A 24,707-nucleotide genomic window follows, 5' to 3' on the forward strand; every position below is an offset into this window, starting at 1 on the left:
TGACCTTCATAACCATTCCACACACAAGATATTTTTCAAAAGTCTTTTTGATACTCGCCACTGCCTGCAATGCGCAATGGTTCAACAACTCACATGGTAATAACGACTGCTCAAGCAGCAATAAAAATGTAATTTTTTTTTTCCCAGTTTGAGGAAGATTCATTTCTTCCTTGGTGCAATGTGATGATTAAAAAGTAAGGGGGGGAAAGTGCAATTACCATTTTATGATGTTGATCTCTTCTATAGTTGCTCTCTTGTGTTTTTCGTCCACTGGGTATATCTTTTTGTGTAATTTATTTTGGCAAAATATTTGCTTGTTAATTTCATCCTCGTCCCCTTTTTCCCAGTAATTTTATGATATCTACTTTGTAGCCCCATCTAATGTCACTTTAATTATAAATCACTTTTTATTTATTTAAAAAGAATTGCTCATTAAAATGTGTTTTAACATGCTGTATTCGTACATTTGTGGAGGCAGTAGAATGTTTTTTTTTTTTTTTTTTTTAAGGGAGCTGGCTCCTTGCATTAAGTCTTGAGCTTTAGATGTAAGCATTCCCTTTTATTATCCTGTTAAGTGAGATGTGGCACAGACGAACGTTTTGTTTATTTAAATGTACTTTGCTGCTTTGACTCGTCATGTCTGGGCGAGGGAGGGAGTGAGGGAGGGAGGGTGGGGAGCACGAAAATGTAACTTGCACAAAGCTACATTTGTTTACTACTGACTGGACTTGAAAATATTTGATGACTGTTGCCCCCCCCGTCTTTTATCATTCCACAAGTTTGTGTGTGAACGTCACTTTGGAATAGTGTAAAAGCGACATGAAGAAAAAAAAAGGTCCTGCTGTTTTTTTTTTAAACTAAAACTAGATGGGTTTTTTTCTGTTCCCATGTTTGAACAAAAAGTGTATAGAATTTAAAACAACCAAATAAAAGATTTTCAAGGTTTCTGTTGGTACTTTTTTGAACCAGCAATTGCGCTTTAATATAAGCTTGTTATATCAACTAATAATAAGTTTATGGACTTGCTGTTCTAAGCCATTATCTTTTTCTGAAGCCAGGAATGAGTCTTTAAAATGTTGTTTACGAGCCTGCCATGATAGTCTTGAGAGTACTTTGAATAAGGTCGTAAATATGTCAGTTTTAATTTTGTTTCTGAAAATATTTTTTCCTATTTTAGCTTATTTCGTTAGTTTTCGTGAACTCTAATAACCTCGATGTGAGTTAATTTGACTTTTAATGAAGTATTTTAGATGGTTTTGTTAGAAGGTCATTTGGTTACTACAGTTACTTAATTTTATATATAGAAAAATAGTTTGAATTTTGGAGAATTTAGTCTGTTTAAACAGCCACACTGTTTGGTATCCTGTTAGGGGACATGTAGTCGTAGGGAATTTTCAGTTCCTGGTTCCTCGTCTTGATAGCGCTGCTTATCTCTGCCAGGCTCTTCCTGAACATCTCCATGGCAGCGTTCACCGGCTTTTCCAGGAAGTGCTCGTCGGGGTACGTTCCCAAGTAGAGCTGTAAGATGCAAAGGAATGTGTGCAAGTGAAGGCAGGTTGTTTTGGTGCTGATGTGCCGAAGGGCACTTTTACCTCGTCGTCCTGGTACTGACTGAGCGCCCAGACGGCCCCCAGGTGCCAGCTGGAACGTCCACGATCCGGGAGACTGTCCATGATCAGGGTTATGTTTGCCAAACCCTTCCGATCAGGCGGTGGCTGCCGCATGGTGGACGGAGTGTTTGGAATCCAGGAATACCAGTCGTACTTTTGGAGTCCAATGTTTGGGCCAAAGAATGAATCGGTCAATGAATCGGTCATTGAAATATTTTCATTAGAGATCACCAGTCTGTATCGTACTTGTCCAAAGTTGACGGCCGCGTGTTGGGCTGAAGCAGTGAACACGATGATGGTCAGGTATTCGATCAGTTCCTCACGGGATTCAAGTGATCTGGGGAACCCTGCACCGAAGGATTGTGTGTCACCAAAGTAGCTTCTGCGTCCAAGATGTACGTCAGGGTATACCCACCGCAGTGATGGAAGTCTTTCATACCGTTGTCGCACACATCTTTAACGAAGGCCTGGATTTCGTCGTCTCCCTGCACTTTCTCATCGCTGCTGTAGTAAATGCTAACCACATCTGACACAAAGCTACAAGAAGATCCAAATCAAGTACAGAGAACCAAATAACACTTGTTCCCCAAAATGGTCCTCACCTCTTGGTGGCCTCCCACACCTTGTGCCCGTCGTCTCTGTAGAAGTAGTTGGGCACCTCCTGCTTGCTGTCCATGCCGCGAGCTTTGATCATATCAGGGAAGCAGAGGGACCTGAAGGTCAGGGTCTTCATGGTCTTCTGAATCAGTTGCACATGACCACCTCCACCTGTAGCATTTGCCTTGACATGTGGGAAGGAAGAAAAGAATATGGACTCGAAACCTTGAGACCTCCCAAGTTAAATGAGTCCACATATAGATGTGTTGGCAGTTTTACAAAACTTGAACCTGTATCTGAGTACTCGGTCTTTGATCTTGTCCCTGGTCCTACAATGCTCAGGTGTTTCCTTTCCAGTCTCTCACAATCTGTGGTCTGTCCCCAAATCTTCAGAACCCGTGCCTTCTCTGAGGCTTCAAAGCCTGAGGGGCCAAACCTGTACCCCAATTCTTTGAGGCTTCAAAGCCTGAGGGGCCAAACCTGTACCCCAATTATGCCTTTGAAGCATTACTGTTTCAGTCAAGTTTGTATGACATCTCCAGAATTATTACCAGGACATAATTGACTTGGTTTAAGGTTATCTATCGGTGCTTTACAAAAACCTCACCTTATCAAAGAGACCACGTTCACAGATGAGTTCTTCTCTGGCCTTGGTGTTGATAGAGATGGTGAAACGCACGTGTGGGATGAGTAGCTGTGAAAGGAGCACATCAATTGCTAGCTTTCAGTCCTTCGGTCAGTCCAATGAAGAGTTTTCACCTTATAGATGGGGTGGACGGTGGGGAGCTGTCTGAACGTGGCGATAGCAAACATCTCTGAGATCAAATGTGTCCTGAGCAGGTGCGTGACCGTCTGATGGTGCTGGAAGTCGGACGAGCGGACCCAGATTTTTGCCAGGAGCCAGTCATGCTGACTGTCCGTGGGCAGGAAGATGGGGTTGTCCTCGCCGGGAGTCTGACCCAACTGGGAGATGGGCAGAAGTAAGGTAAGCGATGCGGGTGTTGGAGTAATTCAAGACCAGAGGACTCGTTTAAGACCTGTATGGCTATCGGCAGGATCTCGTTCTGTGTGTTCTTGTACAGAAGACAAATGGGAGCAGCCATATACTGCGGGGTCTTCGGGTCTGAATCGTTTGCTTTGATGCCATCCAACACTTCATAGTCCACCATGTAGATGTTACCTGCCTGGAGCAACGATTGAAGCAGGAGATTTATTGGTCGATTCATGGAACCTTTTGCTGGAAAACAGCTAAATGTCATCGTAGCGGAAACCATGATGGGATTATCTGAGAAACGATAAACAGGAAAGGGGCGAAGAACTGAATTTGGGGGACATGATAGTCATGCCATCCCTGAGTTTACCTTTACTTCCTGTTCAAGAGTCAACTGTCTCTCCAGACTGACAGTGACCATTTCATTGGTGACAGGAAACTTGGCGGGAAGTTTGGAGATCTTTTTGATCAGGACAGGATTGCAGCCGTTTAAGAACTGGTAGCTGAACACGAAATCCTCTTTCCAGTGTTGCATCACGTACTCTAGAGTGTAAGTAATTGAAATGAAATGTGAAATAATTACAGAATAGACATCTGAGACTGACCTGAGGGTGCATTTCCAATCTTCAAAAAGATCTTCTTAAAATGGTCAATGCTGTCCCAGGATGACTGGAACATGTTCATGAAGTGGTTCAAAAGCAGGTTCTGGATTCTGGAAATGTTTTATTTATCAATGACCAAGTTGTTAATTTCATGTGGTCCAGTTGACTACTTGAGGGAATACGTACGCTTTGTTGAAGTTTAGTTTGAAATCAACTCCCTTCTCACTGTCAAACTGGATGTCCCGAGGCAAGTCATGGTGTCCGTTAGCATCTATGCTCATGGGAAAGCCGGGTTGCCACTCCCTCCATCTAAAGTTCCGAAATTCAATTTGACACCAAACATAGCGTCGGCCGGCAGACAAAGCATACCTGTAAGTTTTTTGCCGCATTTCCAGTTCGGTTTTCCTGTGCTGCTTGACGAGACTCGTCTTATCATCCTGAGGCAGGCGAGCTAACGAAGCAAAAATGATGAAATGAACCGAGCGAACCTCCGCCCCTTTGTGATTTTACCTCGGCCATCCCGCAGCACCACTTCTGTGTCATCCACCAGCCAACGGTAGCACGGGAACTCCACGATGTCTCCGCCGGGAGTCTTGACCGAAACGTACCTGCAGTACCAGTCGTCCTGTACCAGGTACTTTTGCTTCTCCAGCTTTATTAAGACAATCTCACCCAGGTTCTCCTGCACCTCCACCGGGTAGGAATCCACCTGTGAACAAAAGGCTTTCAGAGGGTTGCTAGTTATGGTGTCCCTCAAGCATCTATGTGTAAAAACACAAGTAAACCTAATATAAGAAATTCAAGGAAGTAAATTGGAATCTATCTTGCCTTCCCAGGAAATCATCCATAACCCTTTGATCAAAGAAGAATTCCTGGCAAGTACTGAACCGTTTAATAAGTTACTTTGTGCTGATCAAAAAAAGGAGTGCCCCCTAAAAAACAGATGGTTATTTGAGAAGGCAATGTTTCTGGAATGTCACATGACGGCAGCAGATGTTTCCTTAAACATGAACAGACTTGGTTCATACTCCATAAAAGGTCCTTTTGAAAATCTGATGTTGCAGATTGTCTGAAAATGCCACCTACCGATCCCTGCTCAAAGTCATTGTGCCGAACTTTGTCCAGCTGAGTCTTCTGGCTGCAGCCCTCAGTGCCCACCAGCGTTACGGCGATGTAGTTATCAGTCCCCGACTTGCCTTGAGTTCCCGTCGCCACACTCACGTCATACAACATTGTTGCCGCGCTGGATGGAACCGCTCCTATTGTAGAAAAAGTCTGGAGTATGAAGTAAACAGAGGAGGAACTGCCGTTCGACTGGAGTCTCCTCCCCAGTCCCTCCCTAAAAATTCCAGAAAGGGCTGGAGGAAATTCGATAGTTCAGGATCTGGTGAGATTATTTGTCCTAAAATAGACAATAGGCTTTGAATAAATGCTAACAACAACTCCATATAGGGAAATTGAAAAGTGTACTCACGGTTGTTGTATTTCACTGTACAATTATGCAAAATTACCGAAATATCACTAATATATAAAAATGGGGGAAATTGAATTCATAATTTGTACCATTATAAATAAATTAAATAAATATATGATGAATACATAAATACAAAATAAATAAATAATAAATGATAATATAATATTAATAAATAATAAATAAATAATATTGTGCACAGTTTGTACATTTAATATAATGATTTATTTTTTTTTCTCTTTGAGAATCATTGCTATTCAGAAGTGAATCGGCCCAAAGCTGTTTAAAGGTAAGTTTGTCATTTTATTCTTCGCATTTCTGACAATGAGCAAATGTTTGGACACGATATAAACAAGCACGTCCGTCCCTCAGACAGCGACACTGTTGGGGATTTGATCGGGGGACATGTTGTAGTAGGGCAGTTTCTTTCCCTGGTTCCTCGTCTTGATGGCGCTGCTGATCTCTGCCAGGCTCTTCCTGAATTTCTCCATGGCCATCTTCACCGGCTTCTCGATGAAGTGCTCGTCTGGGTACATTCCCAAGTAGAGCTACGGGATGGGAGAAGACGCCGAGTGTAAGAAGTTAATCTTATCTTTATTTATAGATACGATTTACCGTATGTCAGTAACACCCACCTCATTTTCCTGATACTGGCTGAGGGCCCAGACGGCCCCCAGGTGCCAGCTGGAGCGACCTCGGTCCGGAAGGCTGTCCATGATCAGGCTGACGTTGGCCAAACCCTTCCGTGTGGGGGGAGGCCGCCGCATGGTGGACGGAGCGTTGGGAATCCACGAACACCAGTCGTACTTTATGTATGAAGACAAATATAAATCTTTCTCAATGTCTGTAATGAAGAGAAAGGTACATACCTGTCCGAAATTGACGGCCGCGTGTTGAGCCGACGCGGTGAACACGATGACGGTCAAGTACTCGATGAGCTCCTCGCGAGATTTCAACGCCTTGGGGAACTCTGTCGAGAATTGGCAAAGACTTGTGAAACGCATTCCGACACGGTGACCAAACTCAGGAAGGCTACTTCCTCACTTTTTGAGCTTGTTTGTTCCCGCCGTGCACGTTTTATTTTTTTAGCTCGACCTACCGCACGAGTCAAAGTCCTGCATGCCGAAAGTGGACACGTCTTTCGCAAAGGCCTGGATTTCCTCATCTTCCTGCACCTTCTCGTTGCTGCTGTAGTAAATGGTGACCACGTCTGATACAAAGCTGCAAAAGACACAATGGAGTGGATAGAAGAAGTCTGCACACCCCTGATCAGATGAGATTGTTTTTTGTGACAAAAAAGTGATCGATGTTATTTTCAAATTTTATATACCCTTAATGTGACCTATAATCTGTACATATCTCCCACTAAATAAAAAAAAGTACCTATAAATAAATACTTAAAAATAAATCATTATAAATACATATAAATGAATAAATAAATAGAACTCGATAAAAATAAATATGAATAAATTTCTAAATACATTGGATAAATTAATGTAAATATAAATACATTTAAATAAATAAAGTTCAGATGTTCTTGTGGGCTTTTCCTGTCGTATTTTTGACTTTGCTTCAGTTAGTTCTAATGACGTCGGTACAATGATTGAGTTAGCTGCCGTTGTTTAGTCACAAACTGGAGGTGTGACTGTGTTCAGAATCAACCAATCACATTCAAACTCGCATTATTTCGGTTAAGTCCCCGCTCTATCGGGTCCTCACCTCTTGGTGGCTTCCCACACTTTGTAGCCGTCGTCTCTGTAGAAGTAAGTGGGCAGCTCTTGCTTGCTGTCCACCCCACGAGATTTGATCATGTCGGGAAAGCAGAGAGACCTGAAGGTCAGGGCTCTCGTGGCCTTCCGAACCAGCTGCACGTGACCGCCTCCGCCGGTGGCATTTGCCTTGTCGGAAACACAACAAACTGTTCTCAGGGATCATTTGATCGTTCTGTCTTGGTTTGGAAGATGCTCCACACACTTACCTTGTCAAAGATACCACACTCGCAGATGAGCTGTTCTCTCGCTTTGGTGTTGATGGCGATGGTGAATCGGATGTGGGGAATAAGTAGCTACGGATCAACGAACGGGTCGCTCGTTAGTCAACTATCAGCGATTCATTGATGAGGGTCTTACCTTATAGACTGGGTGGACGGCGGGGAGATGCCTGAACATGGCGATAGCAAACATCTCTGAGATCAGATGTGTCCTGAGCAGGTGCGTGACCGTCTGGTGGTGTTGGAAATCGGCCGAGCGCACCCAGATCTTTGCCAGGAGCCAATCGTGTGGACTGTCCGTGGGCAGGAAGATGGGGTAGTCCTCGCCGGGATTCTGACCCAACTGGGAGACGAGCAGAAGTCAGGAAAGCGAGGCGGGTGTTGGATTAATTTAAGACCAGAGGACGTTTTTAAGACCTGTATGGCGATCGGAAGGATTTTGTTGCGTGTGTTCCTGTACAGAAGACAGATGGGAGCCGCCAAGTATTGCAGCGTACACGGATCCGTGCAGTTGGGTCTGATACCGTCTAACACTTGGTAGTCCACCATGTAGATGTTCCCCGCCTGGAAGTGCAACGTTTACAGAAACGGGTCAGATAAGTCCGTATGTATGGAGATTGTTATTCTACCTTAACTTCGTCTTCAAGAGTCAAGTGTCTCTCCAGACTGACTGCGACCATTTCATCGGTGACAGGAAACTTGTCAGGAAGTTTGGAGATCTTTTGGATGACGACAGGATTGCAGCCGTTGAGGAATTGGTAGCCGAACATGAAATCCTCTTGCCAATGTTGCATCACGTACTCTGGTGTGTTAGAAAATAACACGTGAGAGAAGCTCAATGAGAACAACTCCAAGAAACATTTGAGGCTGACCTGAGATTGTATTTTTAATTCTCATAAAGATCTTCCCAAAATCGCCAAAGTCGCTCCAGGAAGTCTGGAACATGTGCATGAAGTGGTTCACGAACAGGTTCTCGATTCTGGAAATGTTTTTTTGATCAATGACCAAGTTTGGAATTTCATGCGGTCCAGTTGACGATTTGAGGGAATACGTACGCTTTGCTGTAGTTCAGTACGAAATCGACTCCCTTCTCACTGTCAAACTGGATGTCCCGAGGCAGGTCCTGGTGTCTGTTAGCATCTATGCTCATGGGAAAGCCGGGTTGCCACTCCGTCCATCTAAAGTTCCGAAATTCAATTTGACACCAAACAGCGTCGGCCGGCAGACAAAGCATACCTGTAAGTTTTTTGCCGCATTTCCAGCTCGTTTTTCCTGTGCTGCTTGACGAGACTCGTCTTATCATCTTGAGGCAGGCGAGCTAACCAAGCAAATCAAAATGCTACGTGATGGAATGAACCGAGCTAACCTCCACCCTTTGTGATTTTACCTCGGCCATCCCGCAGCACCACTTCCTTGTCGTCTACCAGCCAGCGGTAGCACGGGAACTCCATGATGTCTCCGCCGGGAGTCTTCACTGAGATGTTGCTGCAGTACCAGTCGTCATGCACCCAGTACTTCCTCTTCTCCAGCTTCACCAACGCAAGCTCACCCAAGTTCTCATCCACCCTCACCAGGTAGGAATCCACCTGTGAGCAATTGTGGAAAAAAACAAAACTAGTCCATATTTCATTTCACCTCAGTGGAGCAAAATCGATCATACTTTACTCTCCCACTCCTCATTTGGGCCCCTCCCTCCCATAAAATACCTTTTATGCCATCCATCAAATCGAAAAACAAACATACATCATACAAATGTTTCATTACTTTGCTTTAGAGCAGTGGTGGCAAACTCTGGTGTAATTATATTTGGCCCATGATGACAAAATGTCCATCAACTTTGTGTCAATATCAAAATTACAAATTGTCTTCACTTTAAAAAAAATATATATATTGTTCATCTTTTTAAAATATTTGAAGTTTTTACTAGATTTCAAAACTAGTTTTATCATTTTGTTGTGTAGCCTATACTATATAATGAGATTTATTTGGTCTGACAGTCATAATGGCCCTCAGAAGGAAACTATGACTAATGCGGCCCGTCACAAAAATGAGTTTGACCCCCCCCCCCCCGCTTTAGAGTCTACAAACAACGCTATTGCTTGGCGCAGGTGTGCAATAGGTCGGTTAAAATGTCATCACTGCCTCTGCCGATGTATCTTCCTCTTTTAGCATTCCAACCATGATGCGTAACGTGAAGCTAGTTTCAGATGTAGATTTTCGATAATATAGACTCACTTACCGCACCCCTCTCAAAATCATTATACAGAGGCTTGTCCAGCAGCGTCTTCTCGCTGCATCTCTCAGTACCAACCAGTGTTATGTAGATGTAGTCATCCGTCCCCGCAAACCACTGGCTCCCCGTGGCGACGGTCACAGTATACGACGGCATTGATGGAAAGACTCCAAAAAACACTCTCCTTGATTAAAATGATCGATTCCGTTGCCCATCAAATTGAGCCTTTCAGTCGTCACGTCTGTTGGGTGGTAAAAGTGCACTTCTCACTTTTCTTCAGATGTCCACACTTCTCTTACACAAATGCCACAGGAATGTGGAACTCTGTAAAGCAGACGTGGGCGGTAAGTTACGGGGATAATATTCAACCTGGGCGCACACACGCGTTTGCTTTTACGAACCAAAATGGGTGTGTTTAATTGAAGCCTCAAATTTACGAGTCAAATGGATGTGACACTGGACAATGCCTGGTAGTATGTTCGATGCAAATATTCAAAGTAGAGTCCTCCATATGGGCTGGTGACCATAACTAAATCTTCCGGAATACAGTGAATCCCTGGTTAAAAGATAGCCACACCTAATTTGATTCAAAAATACTTAAACTTAATAAAGGTACTTTTTAAAGTAATCCTTAGTACCCGTTGTTATGCACGGATCCCCCAAAAAAGAGGCAAAGCATGCTTGCTTCAAGCTGCCAGTTGAAGTAAAAGTAACACATAAAACCAGAGAATTATATATAAAAAAAAAAAGTTCAACCAAAACGTGCAAAATGGCATAAACGGTATTTACTACTTTGTTTGATGACATGCCAAATTTTTCTAACGTACAATTTGTGCCAAGTCTTGATAAAACTTTCCAAAAAAAATTGCTAAATTTGATGATCATTTCCAGGATTTGCCATAAAAAAAAAAAAGTGAATAGAATAATAAAAACATATACGGTACATATACTCTGTTTTATTTGCATGACTTTCTCCAGCTACAACTGTAAACCACATAATTTCTGTAAGCAAAGTCGCCACTCAGTGGCAGCATGTAGCTAAGTCAATAAATAACAGAAGTAAACAGATAAAAGTGCAATTTTTCCACCTTTCAGACCAGCGCCCGATGCGGACATGTCAGATCTAGTACATTCATCACAGATCCAAATATAGACGTCAACAAGAAAAATCATAGCACGTACGAAAATCTATATGAACGGTGATCCTGGAATTGCGGGTGATTATATGCGCAACATCCGTGTGTGTGACAAAACAAATCATGATACTGTTCTATTCAAAGTTTGGCATCAAACAAAATTTTTTTTAAGAGACATTGTTTAAAAAAAGGAGTATACTGTTTGTAGACAAGACAAGGCAACTATAGCACTTGCACCCCTTACACATTTATAAAGCCCTGAATCATAAATACGGCAAACATTTAATCAGCTTTCAGTGTATCAAACTCATAACAAAAATACAATAAAATGTGTGGATTTTATGTTGAATGCTACAGTTGATCATTTGCTCGCGTTACGCTTGTTTCCAGCTGCCTGTTGTATACAACGGTACCCTGACTTAGGAGTTTTTCAGCACATAAGCCGCCGCTTGGATGTTTTTTGTGTGGAGTTGCTAGCAAAAATGTGTCCTTGTTGAAACTTAATGTAAGACTAAACATAAAACAGACTCACTGTACGTATTGTGTATTCAAACCAACCACTCAACTCGTGTAAGCCACCTAGCAAAATGCTAACACAATGCAAAAGGCCCAAAAGGGGCTAACGAAACTCGCATTAATCTATGAGAATTGTAAAAGTAAATATTTGCAATATAATGACAACACTCATGAGCATATATTCTTTATCCTCGTCTGCAGCTGATCGTTTTCTTCTCATGTATCTATGATGCCCCCTAGTGGCCAAGGAATTAAAGCACTAAATCATGACGCAAATATCGTTTAGTTTGATTCTTTTACATTCTATGTTTTCATCAAGTACAATACATCAGAGGACAGTTTTTTTTCATCATAAAAAACACATTACAAACATTTTGTTGTTCGGAACGAATTAAAATCGTAAGTCAAAGCACCACTGTGGTACAATAATTTGGGGAAAAGTCTTTCCCGCCGCACACAGCATAACAAGATTCACTCCGGTCTGAGGAGTTTAAGACATACCGAGCAAGCATCCGCGCGAGTCGGATGAGTGACGCGGCCTCTAGTTGAGGTGGAGGAGTTGCTTCATGAATTCGTAGGTTGTGAAGGCCACAGCCTGAGAGGGCACGCAGCGGATGTAGTTGAGCGAGAGGCCTCGGTACAGGCCGTTCTTGATGCCGTACTCGGTGTAGACGTACGACAGAGTCTTGCTCAGGGAGCTGTTTGGATGCACAAAAGATGATATGCAAACATTTATTTTCATTGCGGGGGAGTATATTAGTCGTGTGTGGAATGTGTGCTTTTTAAGGAAGTGTTCGAGGAGTCCCAAAGAGGGGCTCGGTGACATCGGTGGTACTTACACACACTTGTGCGCGTCAGGAAGCACAGAACCGAGCTGCATTCTTCGCCTCGCCACATCCAAGGGATAGCTAGTGAGACCAAAAAATGACTTAGCTGCCAATCGGTCGCGTTAGGTGGAAGTAGTCCACTCTTACGATATCGTCTGAGCGATGGCACCGGCGATGCCTCCACACAGCAGGTTGACTTTGGTTTTAAGAACCAGGACGTCAGGGTTGTCCGAGGACGGCCGTCCCAGCGTCTCTGGGAAATGTTTCAAGCCGAGGCTTTTCAAAGTCCCGAAGGTGAAGAAGGAGAAACCTGCGTGTTTTCACATTCAAATTTGTAAGTTGAGGTACCAAGACACATACTGATAAGAACAATCACCTGCATAAGGGGCCATTCCAATGAGGGTTGGGGTGAGTCCCCGGTAGAAGCCCGAGAATCCCCCCTCCTGTGCCAAAATACAAAAAAAGCATAATGTGGCATTCAACACATTCACAACCTCATACAATGCACTTTTATATCCAGCAGCTGACCTTCAGATAGATGGTGTGGAAGGCATTGGCGATTCCAGTGTAGCGATGAAACCCAGTCACCTGGAAAGCAAGTCTGGCTCGAACGACGTCCAGTGGATAGGTGCATATCACCGCTGTCATACCTGACAACAAACCAGTGAGGCATTTATTATTGTCACACTAGCAATGCATTAAAACCTAACAACAGCAAGTTACCACTAGATGGCGCTAAATTGATTGATTTCATTGTTTGGGCCGGAGCACAAAAACAGCAAAAATGATTTTCTGACCTGCCATGGATCCGGCCATTAGGCGATGAATAGGTCCGGAGATCCCAAGTTGTTTATTGAGCAACTGTTGAGCAAATGAAAATGTATGTCGGGGTGCAAATTGATCATTAAGCCCAAGTGCATCCCATTTTTCTTTTATATAAAAACGTCACATTTACCTTTTTATAATTGTCGAAGGCCATGAACTGGATTGCGCCATAAGGAAATATCCTCACCATCATAGCTCCATTGCCCTTATACAAGCCACGGTAGCCTTCTTTTTTTGGGACGGCTTTTAGAGTGGAAAACACGCCTGTGCAGGAAGAGGCGCAATGATGCTATAAATTCTACAACTATAATCTAATTCTTATTTGTAGATATATTACCCAGGTGTTTGTAGTGGGGATTCTGGGCCTGAAGCAGAATCTTTACTCGGTCTAGAGGAGCGATTGTAGTCTTGGCACAGCATCCTGCGACACCTACGGCAGAGAAGTCAAATGTATTTATTTAAGCAATATAACCCTTTAAGCAAAAAATATATTTGATCACTATGTGTCAGGTCCCTACCTCCTGCAACAAAGGAGCGGAGCCAGTAGTAGTCTATTCGGACTGGAGTGCTGCTTAAGGCTGAAGGTGTGGAGACAGTAGCAGCAGCAGCCTCTGATGTCATCCTGGATGTTCACAAATTCTCCGCATGCAGCGCTATCAATCAAAAATGGACATATCACTTTTAATATTGTTGTTATCATAAACACTGTCCACATTATTTACCGTCATTTATCAAATAAATCAGGATTATTTTGTGTTGAGTAATCAAATCCGTCCATTATATATAGTATAAAATATAAAGATGTACTTACGTTATTACATTCTGGACATAGCAACGTGGAAGGTCGATAGAACAAATGTTCCTCAGTAAAATAATTTCTCCGTCACCTTGTTCCTCAACACGACGCTAGCTCACATGACACGCTAGCGTAGCAAACATAAGTGTCGGCAAATATTCATGATCTCACTCCAAAATCTGTCAAAGTAGAAAATTTAGCGACGTTTTAGAGCTTCACGTAATACTGGACCGGGAGAAGAGTGCCCTTCGCTCTTGCTTTACGAGCGCACATTAGTGACGTAGTATGACGTCACTTTGTCCAGCCTCGGTAGTCATGTTTACGTTCTAAAACCTGACACAAAAGATCAGATGTAGTCTTTAACGGCTACGGACTGAAGAAGATAAAATTAAAACTGTTTTTGATTAAAAACAGGGTTGATAAAGAATTTCATTTTCCCTTTTCTTTGTACATTCGTACTTGGACCCGCACTCCAGAACGATAGGTGGCGGTAATGCATCTTATTCGTCAGATGCGAACCGCCCTTACAAAGAAGAAGGCGAAGCGGAAGAAGACGACGACGAAGCAAACGACATATCCCAAGTCAAGATGGCATCGACTGTCTCTGTCTTCAATAGAGCGAGGCCTGCCTCAAAGTTGAATTCGCAGTTAGATCAAGGCGTCAACGTTACTCAGGTGGAAGCTCGGGAGGATGAAGAGCAGTGCATCAAACTGGGGGAGATCCTTGAGCTTCTTTTGGCCGCCGGATATTTTCGGGCCCGCATTAAGGGACTGTCACCTTTTGATAAGGTGGTCGGCGGGATGACCTGGTGCATCACCACCTGTAACTATGACATTGACATTGATCTACTTTTTCAAGAGAACTCAACCATCGGTCAGAAAATAGCTTTGACTGAGAAAATTGTGTCTGTTTTGCCCAAAATGAAGTGTCCTCATCAGCTGGAGCCTCATCAAATCCAAGGGCTTGATTTTATTCACATTTTCCCAGTGATACAGTGGCTAGTGAAACGGGCCATCGAGACCAGAGAGCAAATGGGCGACTATGTGAGAGCCTATTCCATATCTCAATTCCAGAAGGCCTACAACCTTCCAGAGGATGAAGAGTTCCATCAGAGAAGAGGCAAGGCAGTGGGAACAGTTCTTGATATTCTGGACGTATACAAACCACAGAGGAAATACAGAAGGCAAAAGGAGGCAGGGGAACTACTTGATGAGGAGTCCAGGGTTCAGTCTACATTGCTGGAATATGGCAGGCGATATGGATTCAGCAAACAATCCAAACAAGATAAGCCAGGTGAAAAAATGGCCTTGTCAAATAAAGACTCTGTGACACAGGTTTCAGAGGAAGAAGTTCAGTGGGCGGCTGAGGAGAAACGCATCAAAAGCCTGATGAACACAATGGCCGCCATGGCCAATCAGGAGGGTCAACTGACAGCTACCGCGGTGGGCTACATTGTGGGGCAACAGTCTGAAGAGATCAAACTGATAGCTTCGGAGTATGCCGAGAAGCATTTGGAGGTATCGGAGGATTTTTCCGAGCGGTACGGCCCGCTTCACCAACACCTCCGAGCCGTTGCCTCTCTGAACAAACAGATCCAGCAGATGATTAACCAGCATACTGAGCTGCAAGGTCAGCACACCCAAGTTAAGGAAGGTTGCGACGAGGCCAAGATGAAGCTGCGTGAGGTCACAGAGCAGTCGGATACGCTAATGAATCAGATGATGATTTTAGAGGACGCCGAACGTCAAGCTGACGGCAGCGTGCTCGAGAAGCTGAGATTCCTGGTAACGTCCAATGAAAACTTGAAACTTCAAGAACAGGAGTTCCGTACCCACTGTAAAGATGAGAGGATCCGCCTGCAGCAGAGTATTGAAAATTTAAGCACAGCATCGGGACTTGGTATCGAGGAGAAGGAGCGAAACCAATTGATTGACAAGCAGCACAATACAGAGAGAGAGAAACTACAGAAGGTCCGTCTGCTGATGGCGAGGAGGAATCGTGACATTGCCATTTTGCAGAGAAAGATTGACGAAGTGCCTTGCCGTGCAGAACTCACACAGTACCAGAAGAGATTCATTGAACTCTATTGCCAAGTTTCTGCAACACACAAAGAGACCAAACAGTTCTTCACTCTGTACAATACGTTAGACGACCAGAAAGTTTATCTCGAGAAGGAGGTCAATTTGCTGAATTCCATTCATGACAACTTCCAGCAAGCCATGTCGTCTTCAGGCGCCAAGGAGCAGTTCCTCAGACAAATGGAGCAGATAGTGGATGGAATCGGACAGAGTCGCATCAAGATGGAGAAGAAGAAGCAGGAGAACAAAATGAGGAGGGATCAGCTGAATGACAAATACCTGGAGCTGCTCGACACCCAGAGGCTTTACTTCCAAACCGTCAAAGACTTTCAAGAGGAATGTCGAAAGAATGAAATGCTGCTGTCCAAGTTGAGAGCAAAAGGAGCATCGTAGTTGTTATATTGCAAACAGCGTGTTTATGCATTAGGTTGCAATCTATGAAAACACATATCGATAAATTGCCAATGTATGTAATCTTCACTTTTGAGTCATAGTCTTGACTGAATTAATTTGTTTTCAAATGATGTCATATCCTCGTTGTCATCTGTTGAATGCAAGGAAAATAACTCTGATCTTTTCAACAATAAAAGATTTGATGGGTTCCAAAACCTTTTAAGTCCTCTTTTTACTTCCTCTATTTAAGTTAGTAAAACTGTCTGCAGTTAAGGTGTCCCTTACCAACTACACCTGGGTAAGTGATGAACTCTCCTGCTATTTTTTTACTCAATATATTGACCAGGAATTGTATACTTTGTTTAATTTTCAAATATTATACCACTAATTGCTCACCATTCTAGGATTGCAAAGTCGTCACAGAAACAATTATCCCAAACGTAGGTTTGTAATTGCTCATAGTTACCACAAGGTGGCGTCAAAGTAATGTATGCATACAATAATGTATGTATAATGGTAAATTGCTATTTTAGCGAGCACAGAAAGATATGTTTTACAAATTAAACCGTATCCCTGACTTTTTGTGTGTGTATATACTCTTTAAAGCCTAATATTGTGACTTGATGAAAATGACTAAAAATGCAGTAAGCATGTATGATTAGGGTTCCATTAACACACTATTTTCCCTTGAAAATATGCAACATCGGTCTCATAAAGTGAATTGTATCTATATATTCGTACAAAAAAAATTGTTTTCTCATTTATTCTTTTTCACTTGTCTTCCTTTTACACTTGATAAGAAGGAGTGGCGGGAAAATGCAGTCGCACACGTCCGCACTTCCGATCCGGGCCCCACTGACAGCTGGCATCCGTGTCTGGTTTTCGCGCCTCCCCTCCAGCCCGGAGACGACGAGCTCTACCGGAGCCGAACCCGAAGCTTGTTGGCGTCTGGCAGGAGGGAGTGAGGAGCGCGAGCGAGCGAGCGAGAGGGGCTGCCCTGGCGGAGGCTGTGACACAAGAGGATTTGACGTTTTGACAACGCGAAGTGAGCAAACCGCCCGGCGACGTGGCCACCTGGGTCCCCCCCCTGCCCGCCTCCCTGCACGCCTGTCATGAGCGCGTCGGTGTGGGAGCCCAGCAGCCGACCGACTCGCCATCAGCAGCGGTGGGCTAAATTTGCCGAGGAGGGAAAACGCATACAAGGTCTGGCTGTCTCCGTGGAGTATTATTAGCACTTCAGACGGCGCAAGTGGCCCTCTCTCTGGTATGTCAAGAATTTTCTGCGTCAAAAACACGTAAATAAACCCACACGAGCGTCAGAACCGTGTGAAAGTGGCGTTTTGTCTTCGACCCCCCCTCCCTTTCTCCAATAGGCGCTTTAAACGCGGGCGGTCAAGTGCAAAAAAACAATTGGCGTAAGGGGGACGTTTGTAAGGTTGTAATAAGCACATTCGACAGCAGGATCTGGCCTCGAGCTCCACTCGGCAACGTGTTTGCCCTTTAAACTGCTCACGCCAAGGAGGAAGCGCTCGTGTTTGTGTTTGGAGCAACTTATGCTTATCTATCTTTGACTCGACGTTTTTGACACTCGTTTGACACAAGACAAGTTAGGCGTGGCCAAATATTAACCCCAGACATGTTTTGCGTGTTATTCTTTTTTTTTTTTCTTAACTCGGTGTTGATAATAAATGTAAAATATTATTCTTCTCCCTGGGTGATCGCTTAGCATATCTTGCCTCACATCTCTGAGGTTCTGGGTTTGAGTCCGGCTGCCGGCCTTCCTGTGTTCTCCCAGTGCAGTGTTCCAACTTCCTCCCACATTCCAACAACATTTATGTTAGGTTCACAGAAGAAACAAAATCATAGGTGTCAAAACTAAAGGCCGGGGGCCAAGTCTGGCTCACCACATTTTCTCATGTGGTCCGCTAAAGCAGATCATCATAATCTAGGATGATAAACTAATAGTTGAAGTAAATTGAGGAGAACTACCACAACGTATCCCACAACTACCCAACCGTAGTCCATTGCATGTCTGGCCTCGATTATTCTCCCCATGTTTTCAATATTCTACTCCTTCCAATGGATTCAAACATCCAAATACAGTGGTGCCAAAATTTACTCAGTGACCAAGCTCATAACCGGTAGTGTAGTGATACACGGAGTAAGTCATTTGCTCCAGAACGTGTTTTACAATGCTATGAAAACTATGGGGAAATTTCTTTGGAGCCAATTATATTTTATTATAGCATTTTTTTTCCCGTTCGCAGCCTTTAAAAGATTTTTGCCCATTCCTTCTTAGACCTTTCCAAAAATAGAGACTTGCGAATGATACACAGATTTTAAAACATGTTTTTTTGTTTGTGTTCTTTTCACCTGTTCATTTTGTCTTCCTAGGTCATGCACCACCAGCTTCCACAGCCAAATCTAAACAATAGAGGTGGATTTTAGACAGAATCTTGTTCCAAATCTGGCTTCCATGCTGGCTGCAAAAACCCATCACCTCCATAGCCTCAGCCATGCCAGCCCCCACCAAATCCAGCAGGAGACAAACCCCTGCTCAGAGAAAAAATGGCCAAAAAGTGTCCGGCTCCAAACGGCAAACTAGCAACTCAAATAAAGGCAGGGAACGAGTGTCAGAGCGTCTCCAGAAAGTCACAACTGCCTCCACAAGGCCGGGTGCCAGGCCACAGGCGCAGTCGGGCCGGAGCCCCCGAGGACGAGGGATAGGTCGCCGCTCCTTAGGTGCATCCCCTGGTAGAGTTAGCCATGCCCTAAGTGTAACAGGATCCACGAGGCTGAAAGGGTTGAGCAAGGTGCCTGACCACTACAGAGAGTTAGACGACACCCTATGGCGAAGAAAGTCTCCGAGGGGGGCGCAGCTGTCAACTGATTCCTTCATGCCACCCAAATCGTGCAGGGGTGCGAGGAAGACCAGGGGAGGAGCTACTACCAGAAACCAGCTGTCAATGACCAGCAACAACAACCCAACTACTGATGAGTACCTCGAGAAAGCAGACCCCGAACAACTTCTGCCGGTTTCTTTGAAAACGGATTTTCAAGGCCCTGCTCATGTTAAAGGTGCTAAAGAGGGCAGCCCCCTCAAAGCGGACTCACCGCCGTGCAATGAAAATCTGGAGGACTGTGGACCGTTAGACAACCGGACAAGCATAATCGGTGAGGCTGTGACAGAAGCCCCTGCGAGTGAAGATGAGGAACTGGACCTCGGTGACGACGCTAGTCGAGATAGCCCTCGCGAACTAGCTGCTACGAGGATCGCCTCTCCTGTCTCGCAAGGACGGCAGATGCCATCTTTCACGGGAGACAAACTCGGTCAGGTCAAAGATGACGATGTGATCTCGGGAGAGACGAGGACCCACAACGCGGTCGATTTAGAGATAAATCCGGACATAACGGCCGAGAAAACGGCTGAGAGTTTGGACGAGGTTAAGCAGAAGACGGCTGATGTTACCGAGGAGCCGGTCGATGGTGAGGGTCTACCAAAACAGAGCAATTCTGCTGAATCCCTCCTTAGTACTTCAGTTCTCTTACAACCTCCGGATAGACCTCTGTCCGTCAAGGGACTGCCTGAACAGTCACTTGACAAGGTGCTAATTGTCCCAAACACAGCTACCTCATATTCCACCAAAGCCCCCAACCCCTCCGAGTCATCCCAACCAGAGGTTCCAAGGGAGACCTGGACAGACATGCAAACTATCGTTCAAGGTGCTAAAACTCCTGTCCCGAGATCCTCTGCTGTACCAGAGACCTCTATGTCACAAAATACCAACCCGGTAGCAAGGAGTACCCCGGTTATTATCCGTAGTGACTGCCTGAAAACAAGCAGCTTCTGGGAGCGATTGCAAAGCCTAGAGAACCCTGCTCCGCAAGCCAAAGATACGAAGCCCTCTCCAGAACTGTTGGACCGCCACAGTCAGGTTGAGACTCCGGCTGAGTGTAATCCGGTTCTGAATGAGGATAGAGTTGTAGTAGTCGCTGCGCCCGAGGTAGACCTGCCACCAAAGATCTCGACCCCTTCTCTGGACGGCAGCTCGGCCTTCTCTTGCAGCTCCGAGAGTACCCGCTCGTCCTTTTCCTTGGAAACAGAATCAGAGTCGGGCTACGGCGAATCTTCTGTACCGTCGTTATCGTTGGGGTGCGAAGGGGGACGCCGCCCGCCCTCCTGGAAGCAACACCACCGCAGGGAGAGGCGAAAGCGAAGCAGGTGCGGGAGATGCGAACCGTGCTTGAGGACCATCAGTTGCGGCCGGTGCAGCTGCTGCCTGAACCGCAGCACCGGCCATCAGATCTGTAAATTGAGGAAGTGTGTGGAACTGAAGAGGAAGAGGCCGTCGACGTTGCTCGCTCTCCCTGCCGCACAGGTCAGTTGTTTTCTTGTTTATTTTAGACAAACACTCCTAAAGTCCAGTCCTGCCCTGAGTTAAAAACGGAATGGTTTTAGTGGTACACTGAGATTCCCTAGATGTGGTGCAGCCTTCCTGCGAAATATTTGTGCGTGGGGGGAGGGGCGTGGAGAATAGACATCCCATGTGAATGCGTGTGTGACTAAATTGAGTATGCTGGATGATGCCTTCTTTGTTTTCATGACCGGCAGCCGCTCAGCACGTGGTTGGAGTAATGCGCCTGTTATCTGTGTGTGCTTGAGATCTGGATTATGAATGCCCCGGTTAGGTTTCCTCTGAAATGTTTTAATACGGTGCCATCATTTCTCATCGTTTTGATGAAATTCATCCAAGTAGATCGTAGCTCACAGCGTCTCCTGTTTAGCACGACTGCCTCACGGTTTTGAGGTTGTGGCTTCAGATTTCGAGGGGTGCGAGGGATTCCCTTCCACATTCCAAAGACGTGGATGTTGAGTTCATTGAAGACTCGGAATTTTCTTGTGCGATTCTAAGTATCAACGTTTTTTTGGGTTTTTGGTCAACTGGAACCAGCTCACCTGGTAACTAAATGAAAATAATGGATGAATAGTCCAACTAGACAATGTAAGCTTGTTATGGTTTAATGATTTTGACCCGACATATGAACCCAGAACCTCAGAACTATGAGTCAAACCCGCCAGTCATCATGCTGCCTTTCCGTACATTTGTTGCGCTCCCTCCAAACCCAACATGGTCGGTAAACCGTCATCTTGCTTTGTGTTTATCATGTCACAGAGCAGCTGTTTGCTAATGCGGCTAATGGGTCAAAATTGTGTTATGCGCTAACTTGTTCGGGGACGTTTCTCCCTACCTCTGGGCCGGCCGGCGTCGTGCCAAGTTTTTATTATGACACGTGACGAATTTGGCCCGGCGGTATTGTCCTCATTCAGTGGTATGAGTTGTCGGAGCCACGGCGTACACCATGTGCGTCGCACAATGGTGTCCATGCGGCTGGGGGGAGGGAGAAACTGAGAGCGAGGATCCATGTGGTGTGTGTATTAACTGAGTCGCCCTCCCCGTGGCAGAGGCATAGGCAGATTAGGAGTGACTGTTATATAACACCTGCAGAATCACTCAGAGGAGACCTTTGTGCGCCATTGCCCAGCACAGGAGGCAAGAGTCTGCAGACGTATAATTAGGAAGGTCCCAAAATGTGGGTCAGTGTGGGCTTGTGTGGCTTTAAGGCTCACTGGGTGTTGTTTAGCTATACACACATACGCACGCACCCGTGTGCATGGTGGCTGGTAAACTGGCTGTTAGAATTCAGAGCAAACTGGTTCCTTCATTCCGTTGAACTGACATGACATCGGCGCTCATCTCTTAACACTTTCTCAAGATAAGAATGGAAATTGAATCATCGAGACTTTGTAATTGCGGTGATGAGGCGGTAGTTGAATATTTGTCGAGTGCTGCACGACTGAAGCCTAAACTAGAGAACTGAAAGAAAACCCATAGTCCGAGCAAATGTCCCGGAAGTGAGGTTGGAACCCCAGAAACCTGCGAACTGCGAGGCAGATGCGTTAACACTATTCCACTGTGTAAATGGAGAGGCTCATAAACCACCAACGCCAGATTCATGAAACATTATTACTTAAACAATTGTATTTAGTCGGTAAAGTAATCCCCGCTAACAAAACGCTTTTATATGAGGCGCATGAGTAGCATTAGCTCGCATCTAGCCTAAATTAGCACAAATTGATGCAACACCACTTAAATGAAAACAACTCAACAGAATTTAAGGCACTTATATGTCGAGTTATAATATGAACATAACGAGTTATAGTATGAACATAACGCGAGATTGCGATATTGTCATTCGCAGCTCGTACGGGTTTCCCAAGTAGTCGAGCCGAGGGCGAGATTACGACCGCACGTAGCGTGTGTAATTATGTAGCAATAGCATATGTTGCTAGATACTCGGTGGCCACACTTGCTGATCAAGCTCACACACCCTTCCTGCCAAACGTCTCTTCCACAGGATTGTGAAAAAGGGCAGAGGCCAAGTTGAGCTTGTAGTGGCTTGTCTACGACTGTTCCTGTTTTCCGCAACATAGCGAGCGGTTTGTTTTGGTCCCGTCTAAAAATAATAATCAAAGAAGGCTCATCGAAAGGGGCTGAAAACACACTTGAAACAATTTGGCCAGCAAAATTCTGCTTTGTTTTGTGCTGGTGGTTTCCCTTTTTCAAATAAAGGTCTGGTTTCACTCAGGCTTGCTTGATGGCTCCCTCATGGCCTCGCCTTACGTTGGGCATTCAAGGGAAGGCTGGGCCTTGGCCCTTAAGGCACACACATACACACGTGCACATTAGCACCACACGCTAAATGCTGCCTTTCATAGTGCATAAAAAAACTTACTACATGGGGCAGCATGGTGGTTAAGTGGTTAGCATGTCTGCTTCACAGATCTAAGGTTTGGGATCCAGTTCTTAGATCTGGAATTTTTGTGTTCTGGTTTAGGGATTTTCGAAGATACTAAATTGTGTGTGAATGTTGTTCGGCTTCTGTGATTGGCTGGCGTACCGCACTTCTCTCTCACACTCATCTAGGATAGAACTCACCCATCAGTTTAATGAGGACAAGCGCGATAGTAAATCGATATTTCCTAGTCCTAACTTTTTTTAATGGCTGACCAATAGACAGTTAATATCGCTAACATTGCCCTCCTATGCAAAACGATACCCGCGGCCTTCATGTGTGCTGTGAGCCTGAAGTGACGCAAAATACACAAAGATGAAAATATTCCAAAAATGTCCGTCTTTTTGTACAGGTGCAGTAAGAACAAATATTTCTCTCTTTACTGTTTCAAGCTTCCCCCCCTTGAAAATGGTCACAAATACACATATATGGAAAGGACCATTTCAAGATTGCCACCATTTTCCCTGACGATAAATTTCAAAATCCATTTTAGTAGAAAACGTCACCAGTAAAGTATTTATTATTCATGACGTCCCACCCTTGCCTCATCCCCCATGACTTCAACTGAGCTTTCCGTAACCTGTTTTAGCCTCCAATGAGCTGAGCCCAGCTCCTCCCTGCCATCTCATTAATCTCTCACACATCATCCAATCCCACTTCTTTTTTTCTCTCTTCACTGCGGCGGTGCGTTCGGCAGCGAAATAGTAACCCGGCTGAGAGAACACGTGTATCATGAAAACAACTTGCACATCCGCCAGAGAGAGAGGGAGAGAGCGAGGCGGCGCTTTGGGGGATGTGCCATTGTAACGCCGTTGGCTTTAGCGCTATTACACGTCGTGGAAGACGACGCAACGTGGAGAAAGGCTGAAATTCCGACAATTTGGAAAATTTGAAATAAAACAAGGTGTCATCACCGTTCATTGACGATCCAAATAATTTGAAATTCGAATCGCCACCTCCTCTCTTGTTTTCAAAACGGGAGCCTGCTTAATGTAAAGCCAGAGTGATTTGTTCCGAGCAGAAGCGCCTGTCACGGCGCTTCCCCCCACTCTGTGCCTTCGGAGGTCTTCAGCTCCGACGGTTGCCACGGCGACCTCATTGTCTGCCGCCTACCTTTGACCCCGCCAGCCTACTCTGACGGCGTATTCTCAGGGTCATAATGAGGCTTAGCCAGAGATAAACGGCGGACACGCACCACTGCCGCTCTGTAAGACTCTGAACTCAGTAACCTGCGTCCAGGTAATTAGGCCAAACTAGAATCTGTTATAATTATACAATCGATTATCCTATCCAATAATCGGCTAAAATTTGATGAAAGGACTGAAACGATTGCGTCAAGGTCCGGGTGCTTTCTCGATCAGCTGAAGGACGCACGTGCGCGCCATTCATCGCCGAAGCATGTGGGACAGAAGGCGAGCCCGCCTCGCCCGCTCGAATGTCAGGGACGCTGCCAAAGTTAGCGCCGAGCCAACCCGCTATGAGTCTACCTCAGACTGGTTCATTACGGCAACCCAACGGTTTCCTTTCAAGCCAGTCCAAGCCAATTAGCTGGAATTGAGCTCTGCAAGGTATACACATGCAAGTAACAGCCGCACTGCTTGCTGCTTGGGCCCAGAAAAGAGCAGATGAAGAGGAAATGTCTCTTTTATGGGACTCTCAGTTCTTCTGCCAGAGCCCAGTAAACATGAGCGCAGATGGACTGCTGAGTAGGCAACCCGAGACGTCACCACGGCCGCTCCGATGCGGCCGAAGCCATTAACGCTAAGTGAAAATGCTTTCCTCAATA

General features: G+C 45.0%; 3 protein-coding genes across 9 annotated transcripts; 1 reads left to right on the forward strand and 2 right to left on the reverse strand.

Moving 5' to 3' along the window:
* Positions 1–606: 606 nt before the first annotated feature.
* On the reverse strand, positions 607–9,784 carry alox5a (arachidonate 5-lipoxygenase a). Of its 3 annotated transcripts, XM_037271289.1 has the most exons (15): positions 9,501–9,780; positions 8,716–8,847; positions 4,311–4,377; positions 4,170–4,251; positions 3,987–4,109; positions 3,804–3,910; positions 3,569–3,741; positions 3,245–3,391; positions 2,967–3,170; positions 2,815–2,901; positions 2,213–2,391; positions 2,026–2,147; positions 1,857–1,957; positions 1,593–1,763; positions 607–1,518 (listed from the first exon to the last, which is right to left on the reverse strand). In XM_037271289.1, the coding sequence occupies exons 1-15, from the start codon at positions 9,648–9,650 to the stop codon at positions 1,339–1,341; spliced, it is 2,025 nt and encodes a 674-aa protein (XP_037127184.1). In that variant the 5' UTR covers positions 9,651–9,780; the 3' UTR covers positions 607–1,338. The 3 variants fall into 3 exon arrangements, with proteins under 3 accessions (XP_037127184.1, XP_037127187.1, XP_037127185.1); XM_037271292.1 differs by lacking the exons at positions 8,716–8,847; positions 9,501–9,780 and adding an exon at positions 4,887–5,119 and having other exon boundaries at positions 1,162–1,518; positions 4,311–4,509; XM_037271290.1 differs by lacking the exons at positions 607–1,518; positions 1,593–1,763; positions 1,857–1,957; ... (8 more) ...; positions 4,170–4,251; positions 4,311–4,377 and adding exons at positions 5,552–5,819; positions 5,907–6,077; positions 6,141–6,241; ... (7 more) ...; positions 8,317–8,439; positions 8,498–8,579 and having other exon boundaries at positions 8,649–8,847; positions 9,501–9,784.
* On the forward strand, positions 7,751–22,943 carry ccdc93 (coiled-coil domain containing 93). 4 transcript variants are annotated; one of them, XR_005100364.1, is made up of 5 exons: positions 7,751–7,869; positions 7,956–8,066; positions 8,665–8,835; positions 12,494–12,637; positions 22,930–22,943. XR_005100364.1 is itself a non-coding variant. In XM_037271293.1 (2 exons), exon 2 carries the CDS (start codon positions 14,183–14,185, stop codon positions 16,064–16,066), a length of 1,884 nt encoding a protein of 627 aa, XP_037127188.1. In that variant the 5' UTR covers positions 12,499–12,637; positions 14,106–14,182; the 3' UTR covers positions 16,067–16,282. The 4 variants fall into 4 exon arrangements, 1 of the variants encoding a protein (XP_037127188.1); XR_005100363.1 differs by lacking the exon at positions 22,930–22,943 and adding an exon at positions 13,309–13,563; XR_005100365.1 differs by lacking the exons at positions 12,494–12,637; positions 22,930–22,943 and adding an exon at positions 11,021–11,416.
* Positions 9,700–13,449, reverse strand: slc25a16 (solute carrier family 25 member 16). Of its 2 annotated transcripts, XM_037271306.1 has the most exons (10): positions 13,317–13,449; positions 13,136–13,228; positions 12,929–13,062; positions 12,771–12,834; positions 12,502–12,623; positions 12,350–12,416; positions 12,121–12,283; positions 11,986–12,054; positions 11,648–11,844; positions 9,700–9,818 (listed from the first exon to the last, which is right to left on the reverse strand). In XM_037271306.1, the coding sequence occupies exons 1-9, from the start codon at positions 13,417–13,419 to the stop codon at positions 11,688–11,690; spliced, it is 972 nt and encodes a 323-aa protein (XP_037127201.1). In that variant the 5' UTR covers positions 13,420–13,449; the 3' UTR covers positions 9,700–9,818; positions 11,648–11,687. The 2 variants fall into 2 exon arrangements, with proteins under 2 accessions (XP_037127201.1, XP_037127200.1); XM_037271305.1 differs by lacking the exon at positions 9,700–9,818 and having other exon boundaries at positions 11,553–11,844.
* Positions 22,944–24,707: the final 1,764 nt, after the last annotated feature.

The sequence above is a fragment of the Syngnathus acus genome, chromosome 15, assembly GCF_901709675.1.
Source record: "Syngnathus acus chromosome 15, fSynAcu1.2, whole genome shotgun sequence".
Lineage (NCBI taxonomy): Eukaryota > Metazoa > Chordata > Actinopteri > Syngnathiformes > Syngnathidae > Syngnathus > Syngnathus acus.

Bases quoted from the DNA above. Each gene is read 5' to 3' on its own strand.
- alox5a (XM_037271289.1), bottom strand. From the start codon at position 9,650: ATGCCGTCGTATACTGTGACCGTCGCCACGGGGAGCCAGTGGTTTGCG. The intron at 2,902-2,966 runs GTGAAAACTCTT...CTCCTTTCACAG, and splicing joins CCGTCCACCCCATCTATAAG to CTACTCATCCCACACGTGCG. The intron at 1,519-1,592 runs GTAAAAGTGCCC...TGCATCTTACAG, and splicing joins GTCAGTACCAGGACGACGAG to CTCTACTTGGGAACGTACCC.
- slc25a16 (XM_037271306.1), bottom strand. From the start codon at position 13,419: ATGACATCAGAGGCTGCTGCTGCTACTGTCTCCACACCTTCAGCCTTA. The intron at 12,835-12,928 runs GTAAATGTGACG...TTTGCTCAACAG, and splicing joins CCTTCGACAATTATAAAAAG to TTGCTCAATAAACAACTTGG. The intron at 11,845-11,985 runs GTAAGTACCACC...GCATCCAAACAG, and splicing joins CCTGACGCGCACAAGTGTGT to CTCCCTGAGCAAGACTCTGT.
- ccdc93 (XM_037271293.1), top strand. From the start codon at position 14,183: ATGGCATCGACTGTCTCTGTCTTCAATAGAGCGAGGCCTGCCTCAAAG.